Source organism: Lasiodiplodia theobromae (assembly GCF_012971845.1).
Source record: "Lasiodiplodia theobromae strain AM2As chromosome Unknown scaffold_10, whole genome shotgun sequence".
NCBI lineage: Eukaryota > Fungi > Ascomycota > Dothideomycetes > Botryosphaeriales > Botryosphaeriaceae > Lasiodiplodia > Lasiodiplodia theobromae.
Window position 1 is genome coordinate 166830 of NW_023336300.1, and position 16065 is coordinate 182894.

A 16065-nucleotide genomic window follows, 5' to 3' on the forward strand; every position below is an offset into this window, starting at 1 on the left:
TCCTTACTAATACGAAAAATGGAGAGGGACACGGCGGGCAACACGAATTGAAATGAAGAGTGGCTTAAAGAACCCTCCATTAGTTTAACGCCGCGAATGGAACAAGACTAAAGGTTGCTGTGGTAGGGTTCTACACATGTTTCTGCCGCGCCGTGGTGCGGTCGACTGCAAAGAGCCGAAACTTCTGAGTGAGTCTAACGCAAAATTTTCCAGCCTTCGTACACAGATAATTGATTTCTACAACTTTATGGTATTGTGTGAAAGAGAAACGCCGGTTTGTATCTAGATTCTTATTTTCACTGCCAATAGAGACGCTCGCTAATAGCCAAAAAGAAAAAGGAAAGAGATCTGCAACCATCGGCGCCGGAATCTTGTTCTGCTTACATTTAATAATACAAAGCTAAGAAAAATGTGCTTCATGTCATTGAACATAATTCTGTTGGAAGACCAAAGCACAGGCTTCAGCGCGAACGCTTCCAGAGCTGTCCAGATGCTGCTCGCATCTGGCCGCTGAGTCTGGCAATTCCGTCCATTGGGTCGGCCAGTAAGCTGCGGGCGCGAGTGGATGAGATTGGGCGGTGTGACATGTTGTTGTGAGTGTCATCGTCCAGCAGGGCTTGAAGGTCTTCGAGGGCGGCATGCAGGTTGTACAGGCCTTCGGTCAGTAGCTGTCCCGCCAGGACGCACGACTCGGCTGCATCAAGCGTGAGCGGTCCGAGGGCCATGGTGGCGGGGCTGCACTGAACGGCGGCATAGCTGAAGGTATCGGACGGGGACCAACGCGGTGGGCTTGCAGTGATGCAGTAGGCAGTGCACGCGGCTTTGTAGAAGCAGAGGAGGCGGGCGGCAGTGTTGGCCAGGGCGGCTATCGTATCGTCATCACACCAGCAGCGACTGCAATGGCGGACACGGCTCAGAGATTTGGCCAGTCTCTCGCTGGCGGCAAGCACAACATCTAGGGGCACATTTATCTCGGCCAGAACGGCGTATTCGCTGCGGGCGGCGGCATCGAAGCAACTGCAGGGCCTGGCGTCTGCCAAGTGATTTAGCTATGACCATAATCAGATGGTGGTGCGGGTACCTTGAAGATCGTCCGAGCCCTTGGTGCGCACGTGGAAGAAGGGGGAGGGAAGTGAAGGTGCGAAGGCCATGTTGGCGACGACGTCTAGCAGTTGACCTGCTGCGGTTTTAAGTAATACCCATGGAAGTTTAACCGGAAATATCTTCATGATTCCCACTCCAAAATCACGGCGCCGCCAACGCGGTTCGGACCGCAGCTCCAGCCCTATTACACGCCTATCACGACACGCTAAGCAGGGCCCTGCTTCCCCACACCACTGCGTTCCTTCTGCACGTCAGCCGCACGACCAACACCACAACCACCGTCAGTGCTGACAGCGGCTTGTCTCAGCCTGCAGCGCTGCCTGCTGAACATCCACGGTGCCTGATGGAGAGGCGCTGGCGAGGGCTACCGCCCCCGCCGGACCTCCGCAGGCTGAAGCCCTTCTAAAGCAGCGCCGCCTGCTCTACGTCTCGACAACATTCAACTCAGCTTCCGCCATGTCGACTACCTCCGCATCCCGAACCTCTCCGTCACGGGCACCAACTTCTCAGCCCAAGATCCGTTCGTCCTGTGACGCATGCCAGGCCGCCAAAATCAAATGCGGTCAGGAGAGACCCAGCTGCCAGCGGTGTTGCACGCAGGGCACCGAGTGTGTCTATGGCATCTCGCGTCGCATGGGCCGCCCGAAGTCGAAGAACACGCGTGCACCACCTAAGAAGGACACCGTACCCCCACCCCGGAAGACGTCGCCGCTGCATCCGCTGCCAGATGCGGCATCCGACTTCCACGACTTCGACTTTTCCACCACCACCCCCATGGGCACCCAGCCCAGCGGCACCACTCACTTCGCCACCCTGGGACCTGCGCCAGATTCAGGCCCCCAAGATTACCCTCCGGCCACCAATCTTCAGCAGCAGGATGCGCCTTGCCCGTTTCCGCACACGCCAAATTCTGACGCTGGGCCTGCGCAACCGCCGCTGACGGCCGAGCTGGATTGGCATCCCGACATGGCATTGGCATTGGACGATTCCACCACCGTCCGTGGCTTCTCCCCCACTATGGATCTTTTCGGTGCCGGTCCGGCCTCAATGGATGCCTTCTCGCACGCCCAAGACTTCGATCCCATCATTTCTCTCCTGGCCCACTCCAACAATGCGAATGCGAGCTCGCCGAATGACAGCGGTTGTGCCGGACTCCCCTCACCCGGGCCCCCCGACTGCAGCTGCTACTCGACCATACTGGGAAGCATCCTCGCTTCTCGCCTGGAAGAACGTACCACTACTGTAGCGTCAGCCGATGCTATGCTAAAGACGGCGCGGGACGCCCAGAACATGCTCTCGAAGATTCTGACATGCAGTTCGTGCATGCAGGATCAGTTTGCCCTCCTGCTGGGCCTGACTAGCCTGAGCAAGACCGTGTACCTGCTCGACAGAACCGCCAGTCTTGAACTGAGACCGGACCGGCGGCACCCTACATCCGGACGTATCTCCGAGCCACAGTTCAAGAGAATGCGCTCACGCTCCTCCTGGCCGCGTCCGTTCGTCAGCGACTGCAGCTTACGTGTCGGCTTCTTCGAGGTGGTACCAGATGGCCGATCTGACTTCCTGCGCAACGTTCTACACCTCCGCTTCCACAATCTCGCCCAGAGTCTCGAAGACCTTCAATCTCGCTTGGGACAAGTTGCGGACAGCCCGGTCAGCAAAGCGGGCCTGATCTTGGCCAGGGACGTGGCAGAACGCTTGCAGGCCGCCCAGGGGAAGATGGAGCTTTGGGAGTAATCTTGCGTTATAGATTTCCTTTTCGACAACAATGCTACACTTCCTTCTCGCCATCCCTGGCATCCTCTACTCCACCACTGTCGTCTAAGCCGTTCCCACGGCGCCAGATCCCCGCGGTATAGCCACATAACAGCCAAGATAAAACGCACAATGACGTGAACGATAGGCGGAGGATTTCCTTCTCCATCCCAGTTCGCCGTAACTCTGGTCAGCATTTCAGTGCATTGCATGACAGGCGTCCAGAACGCCAGGAAAACCAGTTGACGCCAGGTTTTCTGTGGTTCCCGGTACTACGGCACCTGCGTTCTCAAATAGCGCCTATACCTACCGGGAAGGCCAGACTCGGAAGTTCCTCGTATCAGTATGTCCTAGACAAGCGGCCATTGGACGGACAGACCCACATATTAGGGTGGATACACTCACCCGGTACCGCTCGCTCGCGCATCTCCAAGGGCGCGAAGCCAAACGCAGTCGCTACTAATGTGTGCGAGCCGACTGTCAGCACATCCCAGCCACGCGAGGCGCGGGCCAGGGGTCCCTCGAAAATAGCGGTGCCCTAACGTTAACCAACTTCTTCCTCGCTAGCAGGCGTCAACGGCGATCAGCAATTGCCTCTCGCTGACCCGCGTGGGTCCGGCCGCCCCCACACGGACTTTTTCGCTCCGGTCTCTCACCACCACCACCACCACCGCTGCCCATCGATGATCATGTCGTGCTGCAGAATCGGCCCCGAATGGACACTGTCGTTATCTCCACGTCGTCGTACGCGACGCCGCCTGCTTCCGACTCGACCACCGCCTCGACGTACTGCTCTCGCGTCAGCAGATAGGCCATCACCCCGTGGACCATCGGAGGAGGCGAGTCCGGGCCTAAGGCGTGCTGCTGCTACGGTGCGGCGGCCGTGGTGGTGGATGAGAAGGCCGGATCGCGATTGGCCATGCCGAAGGTGCCGTAGACGAGCGAATCCAAGCCCGGAAGCCACTCCGGAATTGCGCGAGAGCCTGGTTACCGCGCACCCCTCACGGAAGGTGGAAGGGAATAGTTGGAGCAGTACGCGAAATACCAGATTCCCTCGGCCGGTTTGTCGGGACTGGAGCGATTCATGTTCGAGTTCGTGTTCTTTTTCGTTCGTTTCGTTTTTTCTTTTTTTATTCGCTTCTGTTTGATTCAATTGGATCATAGTCCAGATGTGGTTTAGACGCAAACTTAGGGCAGGTTCGGGGGTTGGTGACGTTAGTGGTGCAAAGAGTGACTGAACCCGGGCTCAATGTTCGATGAAGTTACTGAACTCAAAACACCTTTTGCTTATAGGGGCGCGGGATTAAATATTTAAATGTACAGATGCCGGCATTCTTTAAGGCCTCTTCGTCATCTCCGGTGAGGGAATTGTTCGCTATTTCACGCTCACCGATGCGGGCAGCGAAGGTAGCACCAACTCGGTCTCCGACTTGCGGTGGGGAAAGCTATACACTACGGGAAATAAACACAAAAAAAGGTGGGGAGTTAGCATAGAATGTGCCGATGCACTATCACGAGGACGACATCTTCAACGACGACTGTAGAATCTTAATTCCCACTAGTGACAACAATACATGAGTACGAACACACGGGAAACGCGGACCAGGAAACCAACACTCGCCCTCCATCTTCCTGGGCCCCTCATCTCCAAGACTTCAATTTTTCTCCACACCGACAACCCGACCGTCTCCGCCCCCGGCAAAAAGATCCGACGCATCCACGCATCCAGCGGCAGGAGGATCACGGCGCCCAATCCAGGGCCGCGGAGACGATTGCAGTCTGCTCTGCGCCGCGCCCCCAACATGAGTGGCGACAGCAGCGTGCCGAGCATCTCGCCAAGTTCCAGAGCGGTGATTGCCGCCGGTGCCGTCTTGTCGGGACGCGGAATCGATCAGGCAGCTGCGCACGAACGTCGGCTTCGAGAATCCCAGCGACAACCCCCCGGTCCACTAGCTCGTACAGCTGCCCTGATCCACGGCACGATGCCGGCCATTAACGCTACGTTTGCTAATGCATACGAGGGGGGTTGGATCTGAAGGGCGTGCGTGGGGCGATATTGTTGTGGGTCATGCTCGACGTTGTTGGTGTTGGTGTTGATGCATTCGCCCTCCTCATCAGGGCATTGGCAGCGTGAGTTTCCGCTGCTGGTACTACTATTTTTGCTGCTATTACCCACCACCGCGGCGACACACATGCAGCTTCGGAACCAGCTAGTGCATTATGAACAGGTACACGCATGTGCTGGCGGCGGCGGTCGAGATGAGCACGCCATTCTCACGGCCAGTGAAGCTGAACTGCACCGTTGCGAAGACCATGATGTCATAAAGACGTAGGAAGCGGCCGCGAAGTACAGCATCGTAGCCAGTCCGGTGCCTGCAGTACCGGTTACTGTACGTACGCATCCAGCAGCTCAACGAGCTTGCGTAATATGCTTTCTGCAAGCCGGCAAGTTTGCCCGAGGGAGCGGAGGCCGGAGTGCTCGCTACTTGTGTCGTGATCCTCGTCGTCATTATTCCGAGAGCTGGCAAGGGCGGCATCGGTGTCCGAATTTGCGAGGTACGAGCTTGTAGAGGTACGAGGTGCAGAACAGCAATGTGACAATAAACATGGTAAAACTGACTTGGAAATTGGCATATGCTCACGATTCTGGGACCGAATGCCTGACTCAACATGGAATGCTGTTCTGCTCTGGTGGGTAATATTGAACAAGACCCTTCTCGTTGGCCTGCTCAAACAGTTTAGGTTTACTATATAAGGCAACCAGCAACTCCTATTTGTCAGAACATGCGCGGTTTCTTAGCATGTGTGGCTGCTAGGTCGGTGTCGAGCTGGCTCAATCTGATCCGCTACAGTCCTTTTTGCAGATTCTCAGTTCGAATTTGAGCACCACCAGCTTGAATTCTTTTTTCTCCCTTTTGAAGTGTGAACCCAGCTGTAACTGCTGGCTAATACCTCGCATGTGTGAAAGGTACGTGTCATGACCTTGTCACCACAACCCAAGCTGTGTCCCAACGCAAACCCGCCAAACCAATGTATAAACATGTTAGTGACGATATACAAAACAGTCGTAGTACCTACCTTATATCTACAGCATGTAAAAAACTGGCTTTCAATGCGTACTGCAAGATGTTGTGTTTAGCCAGGCATTCGAAGACACGGCTAACCAGGGCAATTTCCACGTTATGGCTCCAGACTGCTTATGTCTCAGCCATGGAAAGGAAGTGAAGGATAGATTGCAAGATATTCTAAAGTCCTATAAGAGTTTCCCGTGCCTTTAACCGCGAGAAATGCCACAATGACGGCTCTCGAAAGTAACCGGAAGTATAACGAGCGCTTGGTTCCCCGCCGCGCCAGGAAAGGGAGCATCTCAAGTATCACCACCCCGCACACGTTGCTGACCCTCACAGATAAGGCAAGCGTCTTGAAGAAGGCAGCTTCGTCTGTTCCAGTGCATCGCGCTGCATCGAGTAGCGTCCTGTAGGCGAATATCGTCGTGACGCTCGTCGCCGCCACCCAAGATAACCGAAGAAAGCAATACCTCCTCGCCGCCGTCCGCCTTGATGCAGCATCAACCTTCCCGTTGATTCCATTCTGACCGACTCCTCCCTCAATCATGTTGTACAGGCCACCAAACAGCGGTCCTTTCTTACCACAGTGTCTATTACACGTGCTTCTCCAACTCCGTCCAGGCAAGCGCCTTAGCCTCCACCTGCACCTACGCCACACGCTATTTCGCCATCAGCCGAGCCTCCCATCTTATCTACTACACCCCTTCCCGCAGCCCCGGTTCTGGGCGGCGTTACGGCCCGGTCCGCGGCCGCCGCTACACCGGTACTGCAGTGGAGCGGAGAATGCGTAACCAAGATGCAGCTACCGCTGCTTCAGGCCACCCTCAGCAATTCCCGGCTCAGCTTCATCTGCAACTGTTACACATGGCCTACCCATGCATTGCCGCTGGCAAAGACTGCATGGACCCGCGTCATTGCTTCGGAGCCCATCTTTCAGCGGGATGAGCACCGCACCGGCCACGACGGCTCTGGCCACTGTGTCTCTTCCGGAAGCCTTTCACCACCAAGTTTCAAGAGCTTTATGAGTTTTACACCTCCCAGGGCAATCAGCATTGGAGTCGTCAGTCATCCGCACTGCTGTCCGGCATAGGAGAGCTACAAAACCTACGGACGGTTAGTGTTGATCATGCAACTACGACAGAGAATCGAAGCTGACCTACGAGTAAGTCCATCTCGTAAATTGGTGTATGCCCCCTTGCGGGATTGACATATGAGGCTCAATCGTGGCGCTCTAGAATATATGTGGACTGACCGAGGGCACTGGTGGAGCAACCATCACTCGCCTCCGACCCGGAGAGCCGGTAACGACATGCAAGCTAAATCCCAGTAGCCGCATACGTAGATTGGAGAAATAGCGCACCCTGATGTCACCGAGGCCCACCGACAGGATATACCCAGACGATGTGCAAATTGAACCCGCCTACTTGGGACTGGGTGCGGAAAGCAAGGCGCGCTGCCTCCCGGATAGCGTGGTCCGTGGCCTAGGCGGAGAGATGTACGACACAGGCGACCCCGGCTACTGGGATACGGAAGGCAAGATCGTCTTCTTCGGGTGCAATGATCGTCATATCGAAATATGCAGGCTCCGCATCCACCTCAAGGATATCAAAGGCCGCATCCCATCATGCTCCGGCGTTCAGGGTTGCATTGGTCGCGGGCCGAGCCGTCGGGCCGGGCCGACTGCCGGCACCAATCATCGGCCCGAGCGAGCGTCGGGTTGCGGCGGCGTGGCGAAAGGTCAGGACACGACGGTCGAACTGGACGGTGACTCGAGCTTTCTTGAGCTGGATGGACACTTGCTGGTGCAGCTATGGCTGCGAAGTGCAACCTTTTAGCTGTCGCATCCCGGGTAGTACGGTTATCGAGACAGGAACACTGCGCGAGCTGGCGCAGGCCATTGACGCACTTGGAGCCTCGAGCAGCATTCAAAATATCGATGAACAGCCGCTGCGCAAACACCGCCTCCCGTTCACTGAGCATGGTTGGGCGGCTACATATGCACAGGATGACAGCTCCTCGGTGTTCAAAGTCAGCGTCCTGAGCACCTTTGCCCCAGGCAATGTCGATACCCGTTGCCTGGCCGAGGCCTGGGATGTCATGTTAGCCGCCCACCGCATCTCACGGAGCCGCTAATCTGCTAGCCTCAATGGACTAATGGCGATGCGGGCTTACCGCAACGATCCGCCCTGCGCGCATCTTTCCAGCCGCAATGACAAAGATTGTCGTATAAGCGAAGCTTGTGTAATATCCAAGCAGGTGGTCTGCTGCGACAGCAACGGTCAAGCATAATAGGCTTTTGTGAGGGTGCCCAAGCAGAAACTTGTATCTTGATGCGTCGGTAACCGAGTGTTCCATTTCATCTCCCTGATATCCCGAATAGGAAAAGCGCAAGAGAAGGAAAGTCCCCGGTAAGTCTCCGTGCAGCCCCTCGGCCCGTTCCGTTCTTTTCTGTGCATGCCTCCCTGCTCTTACTATTAATGTCGTTACCTCGAATAGACACCAGCTGTTTCTTGCCTACACTGCATCTCTACTTGCCTTTCCATCATGGTTGAAGCCTCTGCTCTTGCAAGAGGCGCTGCAAATAGTCAGTTCTTCAATCGCCGTGGAATTCCAGCCGTTCTCACTAACCTCACTAACTCATACGCGGTTTAGCAGTGCCCATATAATCGATGCACACGAGCATTAATCTGATTGCACACAGTAGTACTTAGAACATAGATTGTCCACAAAGGTTAAAATTTCATGACTTATAATCCTAATCTGTACCTGTCCATTAATAACACTGATATGAATGTGCATCGAGAGGTTAATCGCCTGCCTAAAAATGTACTGCTACGGTCTACATGCTACATACAAATAAATTGTTTGCCTTTAAATGCCACGTCCATCCCATGCGGCACAGGTTCGACTAAATCATCATGAAAGTCTTAATAGGAGAGCTCGCATGCCAATAGGGATTGTGGTTTTGAGTTGGAACGCCTTCTTCTGTACCTGTTCTGGTCAGAGGCGGCCCCCACAACTTGCGGCATTTTCCCCAGCTGATGAGTTCTTCTTTCATGCGAGTGAATATTACATTGGTTGGCAGCGTATACACTGCTCCGCAATCGGACTGATTAGCCAGGACATCAATGGCCATCGACGCTTCCAGCCAGTGTGAGCGGGGCAGCTCAGGGGGCTGGACCTTTTAATATCATGACCATGGCTCTGCAAGTGGATATTTAATGGTACGGGAATGGGAGCGGATATATAAGCTTTCCTGGGTAGAGCAGTGATGGAAGTCTTCAATGGGGTTAGCGTGTTTATCCCTTCACTCGTGCAATGCTACGAAAGGGCTGAGGGGTACATAATTGGGCTGCAAACAGACCACCAGAGCGTAATATGACGCTCACAGCATTTTATTTGTAAAACTATCATTTTTTGATTTTAATAGCTCTTCCAAATAAACCCGTGCCAAGCCTTTATCTTATATTTAGGAAAGAGTTTCGCTTATCCCTCGGCCTCTTCTCGCTTTTCTATACTCTATTCTGTCATCCAATACGTCTCCATAGATCTACCATCACATTGGATCAAAATGCATTCGTTATGCCTCGCTATTGTTCTGTTCTCCCAATTACTGCCAGCTCATGCGCAGAGTTTTTCTTTTCAGGACTTGCCTTCAGGAATCTGGAGGGATACCGGCAATGATGACGACAGGAAGAACGGCGATGCAAGTGTGACGCCGTCGATTCCTAGCACCGAACAAGTCCGTGCTTCGTCATCTATGGCGCCTTCCACTCGCTACTCGAGCAGCATGAGCATGCGTACCTCCTCGCCGGCAATCACAGTACTGCCGTCCGCTACACTCGCCCTATTCTTGAATGGGCCATCAACAGCCTGGGATGTAGGAAGCAATATTGCCAAGGAAGTATACTCTCTTTCCGAGAGCGCCAACAGCTACTCGGGTGAATCTCTTGACGAGACGGCAACACCCGACTCGGACATCGACACCACTGCCGCCGGCTACAGCGCATGCATCGAAGCGGTAACAACCTTTGCAGACTGCATTGACGCCAGTAGCAGCGCGTTTGTCACGGGCGGCGCCGACTACGCGTGGACATGCCTATGCAACGACTGGGACACCAGCGCGCGGACCTACTCATGGGTCGGACCGGCCTTCGACAGGCCCTACGGATCATGTATCGACTATTTGTCGAGCGAATCATACGATGGCTGGAATTCCTTTACACCGATGAATGGCTTCTGTGCGAAGGTCTCTGCATCTAAATTTGTTGCCCGAGGGACGTCAGGCCCTATGACCCCCGCGGACCCGCCGGCCGCAACGACGCCGTCTACCCCAATGACTCCAACAGCTCCGTCAACACCTTCAGATGACCCTCCCAATGGCACTCCCATGAATAATGTATTCCTTGGTTCTGGAAATAAGTTCTCAGAGGGAAAGCACAGTGTAAGTCGAAATTCAGAAACGCCGAATTGAATCCATCAGGTAACAAAGCAATAGGGTTGGATTGTGGTTTTGACCGCTTTGGGCACTCTATATCTCAGCGTGTTCTAGGCAGTTCGCTTAGGGTAGGTGGCTTGCTATAGCAGAGTTCGATGCAGCATACAGCTGGTACCAGAAAAAGCCAGGACTTGGAGAGAAGTGAGACAGCAACTGTCGGCTATTGTACGAATCAAGTCGTTATCAAATCCATTTCTTTTCATTCTCGAAGAAAGGCATGATCCTCGGTGCACTACATAGCTGCCATGCTTTCTTTGATTGTACTTAGAAGCATTCCGATACTGGCTGTTATTGGAGTAAAAGTAATTTATAATTCTGCGATGAACAATTGGAGATGTTTGACCTCCTGGCAGTCCGTCGAAATTGAGAGTTTTTGCTAATAGCTACCCGAGTATAAATGAAAGGTGGCTCCGAGAAATTGGACTTGGTTTTAAATCGATCACCTGGACATCCCTGCAGGACTTCTTCATGTGAAAATGGCATTTATTGAGTAACGAAAGGTTTTTTTGTGATATAAATTTTTCATGATACTTCTATTTCAGTACGCCTGAGCTATTTTTGTTGTTCCAGAACCAATACCCAGTCCGTATGTTGTTCATCTGTTGGAGGAACGAATTCTGTTATTGGTTTGGGCGTAGCTTCAGAAGGGACAAACTCGAAACTGGAGTAACTCCCATCCAATGGATTGTACCAGCTGGCGCTGACATTGCATCCTGCCAAAATCCCTGTGTCAATAGACATGCTCATTCCCGTTGGAGTGTAGACCATAATCCAGGATCCGCCGGCGTCGCTCGTAGCTGTTACTCGTTTGTCATCTGTCCCTACAAGGGTTCAGCGAGGTGCTTAAATTATGGACAGCAGAACCTCATACCTGCGTCACCAATTATAACATGTTGTGTGGGAAGCCTTTGGAAGTAGCTTCCATCCCCACGATCTTCGATGACCTTCTTGATGTACTGCATTTGAACAGACCCAGGAAGATGGATATCTTCGGCCCAAGATCTCGCAGGACCGCTGCCAGCCGGCTCGAATAATCCTGGGACGTACATCTGCATCACGTTATCCGCACCGTACGTGACACCGGCAGCACCGGAGAACACCTTTTTTATGCGGTAAGCTATTGACCTTCAACGGTAGCGCGGGAACTTACTGCCTGCCAGCTCCCGATACGCACATCGGTTGCATTCCAGTATGAATTTATGCTTTTACCGTTGTTGTATCTGAAACCGGTGAGACGTTAGTGAAATCGTGTTATTCAACTACGTTCCTTTGATGCAACGCACCGCGCCTCATAATGGGCTTCGTTATCCAGCGCTGGCCGCGTTCTTCCATCTGATTTTTCCCCAGCGGCATACATCAACTCCACCGGCTCCCATCCTCTTCGCGCGTTCCACCATGGGATCGGAGGGTTGGGCGGGTAGTCTGCATGTCCTGACTGACTGGTGTCAAACGTCAGCCACTCGCGATCACCAACTAAAGTGCTGGCAAGAGCAATTGGACCGCCGCTAAACCATTGATTCGTAGGATGAATGGTCATCAGCGGCTTCCAAGTTGTGGAGGATATTGCTTCACGTTCTCCTGTAGTGACTCCTTCTGCTAGAGCATCGTATACGTCACTCCAGTCTACGTGGTCGTAGGTCGGTGGAACGCCTCCGGTTGCATAGTCTACCTTCACGGCAGTCTTGTTCATCCACCATGGGTTGGTATCCGCGACCAGGAGCTTGGGAAGATACGGGTAACGCTGGCCGATGAAGTTCCCGAACGGCTTTGCTGTGGTAATATTGATGACAGAACCGGCATTTGCTAACATTTTGTCAACACAGAACCTTGCCCTTGATGATAAGGCACACTAACTGTCTGAATGTACATATTTGCCCCATGCAGGGACGAGCGCAATGCGAATGCCCTTGCTCCAGGCAAGCTCGACTATGGAATCGATGTACGCCCAGTATGGCTCGTTGGGTTTCGTAACATCGTAATCGATAAAAGTCAGGTCGCCATTGCGATTCGGACTGTCAATGCCAATCTGCGTAAAACCGACCGCAAGGACTACGTTGAAGCCTTTAGACGCTCGATCGGAGAGGTATGCTTCGCATTCGCTGTAATTGAGCCTATGGAAAAGGAGCCATGCGGTGTCGGCTTGCCAGAAGAAAGGTGATCCGTCGGCTTGTTGAAAGAAATGCCCATCTTCTGATGGCAGGATGGAATACTCGGGTGGCACCTCCCAGGAAGCCACAATGGGCAAAAACGACAATACGAACCATACCAGAGCAGCAAGCATCATGTTATCTGGGATGTGACCTTTCTTGAAAGATTTGAGCGAATCCTGTACCTATCCCAGCTGTTGCTTAATAAATAGCAAATTTTCCACGATTTGCGCCGGCATGTACAAAGAAGTTAAATTTTGATTCGAGCAACCATCCGTGTTATTCTGCGGGGCACGCGGGGTAATTGCATCGGTTTGTTGTGCTATCAGCCTCAATCCGGGAAAACTACGTCCGTATTCTCATTGGAGGGAATTCTTAACAAGATGTTGCCGAGGTGGGGTTATGTGTAACAGCTACTATTGCATGAGTTTGATAATCAGAGTATTCAATTCAGTAACGGCTGGGACATGGCCTCCTACGCCCTTTACGACATGAAACAGCAGGATGACGCGCATGCGAAGTGCCTTAGGTTCAGGCAATTGTATTTATATAATAAACGGACATGCAGCCTCGATTTACCCCTTAAACTTCTATGACAAAATGTGGCGTTTTTTCTTGGGCCAGCTGGTCGTCTCTACTGCCACCAACATTTTCACCTCCATCATCTCGACGTTTCTCATCAGTAGAAGTAGCCAAGTTTCCAACTACTCTTTTTTCTCCTTGTGGCACCTTTAAGCCGCCTGTAGCTTTAGAAAGCTTCGTTGCCAGGTCATGCTCCATATCGTTTTCTGCGCTTTCTTTTCCAAGCTCCTCCTGCAATGCATAGCCCAGATCAAGCAAAGCTCGATATATACCAGTTTTGCATCTCGCTTGCACCACCCGGCTATTCCTCCATGCGTCTATCCAGAGACCATAAAGGAGAGATACGAACAAAAAATTGCAAATTGACCATAACAGTGAAAGATAGTAAGAAAACCCCCATTGGTACGCATTATCAGGCTGACAAATTTGGTTTTTTTCGCGGTAGTCTGGGCCGTAAGCTTTGCCATTATACTCAAAAACTTGAGTGCTGATGTTGAGAATGGGTGCTTCAATATTCACATTAGTGCCGTTGATAACGAGTACCGACGGTTTAACGGAACCATTTATGGGGTATTCTCCATCTTTATAGAATGTTTCCATATCTTGCTCGCGTTTGTAAGTGCCATATCATGAGCTTTAATAAGGCGTAATAACTTACATAAGTCAACATCAACGCGTATTCCACTTGGAGGATCGAGAATCCCTGAGTTTGCCTCGCAATCATAAATGGCTAAGGACACTTCCCAGTTGGTAGGAACCGTCATACCGACGGGAGCTGTTAGAACTGTATTCTTCCATAGCGTTGCCCCTCTCGATGTGCTGTTCGAAAATTGTGTTCCATTGCGTGCGGTCAGGGAAATTCGTTGCCCATCGTATATTATCCTCGAAGTCGAGTAGTAAGCAGTGGGAATTGCGCTTCCGTCGCACGCTGCTACCATTGTGGTGAAGCGAGGAGTATATCCGGTCATCGCACTGGTAAGCGTTGGCCATACCCCGATGTAAGCGGTCGTGACAAGAATCGTGGCCAATATGGCTTTAACATGGAGAGGCCGGTTCTGCGTCTTGCACCTTCTGATCAACTCATGAATTAGAGCAGAACAAATGGAGAAAGTTCCTTGTTGGACCCTCGTTGCCAGAAAGAGGTCATAAGACATGGTGTAGCTCTCCATGGCCCTCATAAGAGCCATTTTGTACACAGCCAATGCGCCAGCCGCTAGCGCAATTTGGAGCCCTCGCGCTACGGCAATATTCCAAATTGTGTCTATGATCTTGACGGTAGTAAAGCTGTAATTTCCGAAAGCCATGTTGACGGAGAACAATTCTGAGATGCGTGATCCGTCAGATATGCAAGGACGATTGTGCAGCTCGGTAACGAACCCGCGGCAGCCGTTGGTAATAAGGTAAAAGAGTGGTGGAGTAGTAAGGAGTATTGAAGAGATTACAGCAATAATGTTTGGTACAACGGGTACGTAAAGGGATTTGCTGACCCTCCTCGGCGGAGGAGAGTCCTTGGTTGATGTTAACAAGGAAGAGTCGGACATTTTTAAGCCATTCGCCTCAAAATGCATATGGCACGTTTTCTTCCGTATAGGTTGCCGAACAAAAGGCGTTGTTTGATTAATATGCCTGAGTGCGGTGTGAACTTTTTTGATTTGCTTGAGATGAACCCGGGTACATGGGCGGTGTTGGAATTCTGTTCTGAAAATAGTCATTCAGCTGTACACCTTGCGACCCACCTCATTCAGCTAGCGTTCTGCAAGAAGGCCGTTGTTGCCGTGTACCTTGCAAGGTACCAGGGCTAGCGAACGTGAGTGCCATCTGATAGGCTTCGGCTGATGAGCACTGACTGCCTCAGCCACATCAACTTATCTCGGCCTAGCTCAGTATGGTGATCGTGTACTGCGCATCCTCGTGGTCACCATCAGCCTGGCCTATTAATAGACCAGATGCCTGCTTTCTTATGAACGTACAATCAATATCATGGGCTTACATTTTGCAGGAGAGAAGACTGTAATGCGGATCAAGCTGTAAATGGCCCTGGCTACCTCACACTTGTAATCGGTGCTCGTGAGCTCGCAGATGTAGTGCGGACTCGATCTCACTATACTTGAACAGCTACAAAAGCTGGCATCCATGTGTATGATCAGATGTGAGCAGGTCGTCATTCCTGTGACCCAACAGCTGAAGTCGGTCAGTTTATCCCTGGAAAAGTATGCTGCATCTCCACGTCTTGCACGTATCTGTGCAATGAGCTAACCTGGCCATTCAAATTCAAGTGGTTCCCATTTCAGCCAAGCAGGGCGACGATATCCTGGGGTGTTCATAAGCTTCTAAATCCGATTTGATCTTATGTATTTCTAATGGGGATGAAATGCTTTTTTTTTTTTTTAGTTTGCAGATACACAACACTTTTAAAATACATCTTCATTGAAGAAACAGCATAGTAGAGATTGTAAAACCATTTGAAAAATGTGTTTTATAAGTTTTGTTCAAGTCGTGATTCTTTTAGAACAAAGCGACTAGACCGAACAGCCGAAGCACCAGCGCAGAAGCGACACCATCGCAACCAATAAAGGCGGATACGTTTCTGGAAAAGGAGGAATCTGTTTGGCCCCATCGCACGATCGGTGGCTTCCCGGTTCGTCGGCAATGCCATGATGCGCCCCCTCGAAATAGATTGGAGGGAGCTTGTGCCACTTACCCCTTTCGGCAGATGAAACATGTTTCGTGCAGGTGGAGGGGCGCCAAGCACGGCGTTTTCCCGCCGTTGAGCGGTCTTTGTGATGTTCTCGGAAACGCTCCTTCGAAGCGAGCATCGGGTGGCTTGAGGCGCGTCAATGCCGAAACGCCCGGACGTAGCGCGGTAGTGGTTACCCGCGGGCTCAGGAGTGCGAGCTGTGATGCTTTCAGA

General features: G+C 52.2%; 4 protein-coding genes across 4 annotated transcripts; 2 read left to right on the plus strand and 2 right to left on the minus strand.

Moving 5' to 3' along the window:
* Positions 1-461: 461 nt before the first annotated feature.
* Positions 462-1151, minus strand: LTHEOB_3838 (Transcription factor; the record flags this gene model as incomplete). The annotated part of the gene is made up of 2 exons (XM_035512805.1): positions 462-1033; positions 1082-1151. 2 exons carry the CDS (start codon positions 1149-1151, stop codon positions 462-464), a joined length of 642 nt encoding a protein of 213 aa, XP_035375231.1.
* A 409-nt stretch (positions 1152-1560) lies between these two features.
* On the plus strand, positions 1561-2841 carry LTHEOB_3839 (Aflatoxin biosynthesis regulatory protein; the record flags this gene model as incomplete). The annotated part of the gene is made up of 1 exon (XM_035512806.1): positions 1561-2841. One exon carries the CDS (start codon positions 1561-1563, stop codon positions 2839-2841), a length of 1281 nt encoding a protein of 426 aa, XP_035375232.1.
* A 6876-nt stretch (positions 2842-9717) lies between these two features.
* LTHEOB_3840 (Collagen alpha-1(XXI) chain) lies at positions 9718-10479 on the plus strand (the record flags this gene model as incomplete). Its single annotated transcript, XM_035512808.1, has 2 exons — positions 9718-10371; positions 10426-10479. 2 exons carry the CDS (start codon positions 9718-9720, stop codon positions 10477-10479), a joined length of 708 nt encoding a protein of 235 aa, XP_035375233.1.
* Positions 10480-10977: 498 nt separating this feature from the next.
* On the minus strand, positions 10978-12709 carry LTHEOB_3841 (uncharacterized protein; the record flags this gene model as incomplete). The annotated part of the gene is made up of 6 exons (XM_035512809.1): positions 10978-11222; positions 11297-11525; positions 11576-11645; positions 11709-12228; positions 12280-12536; positions 12687-12709. 6 exons carry the CDS (start codon positions 12707-12709, stop codon positions 10978-10980), a joined length of 1344 nt encoding a protein of 447 aa, XP_035375234.1.
* Positions 12710-16065: the final 3356 nt, after the last annotated feature.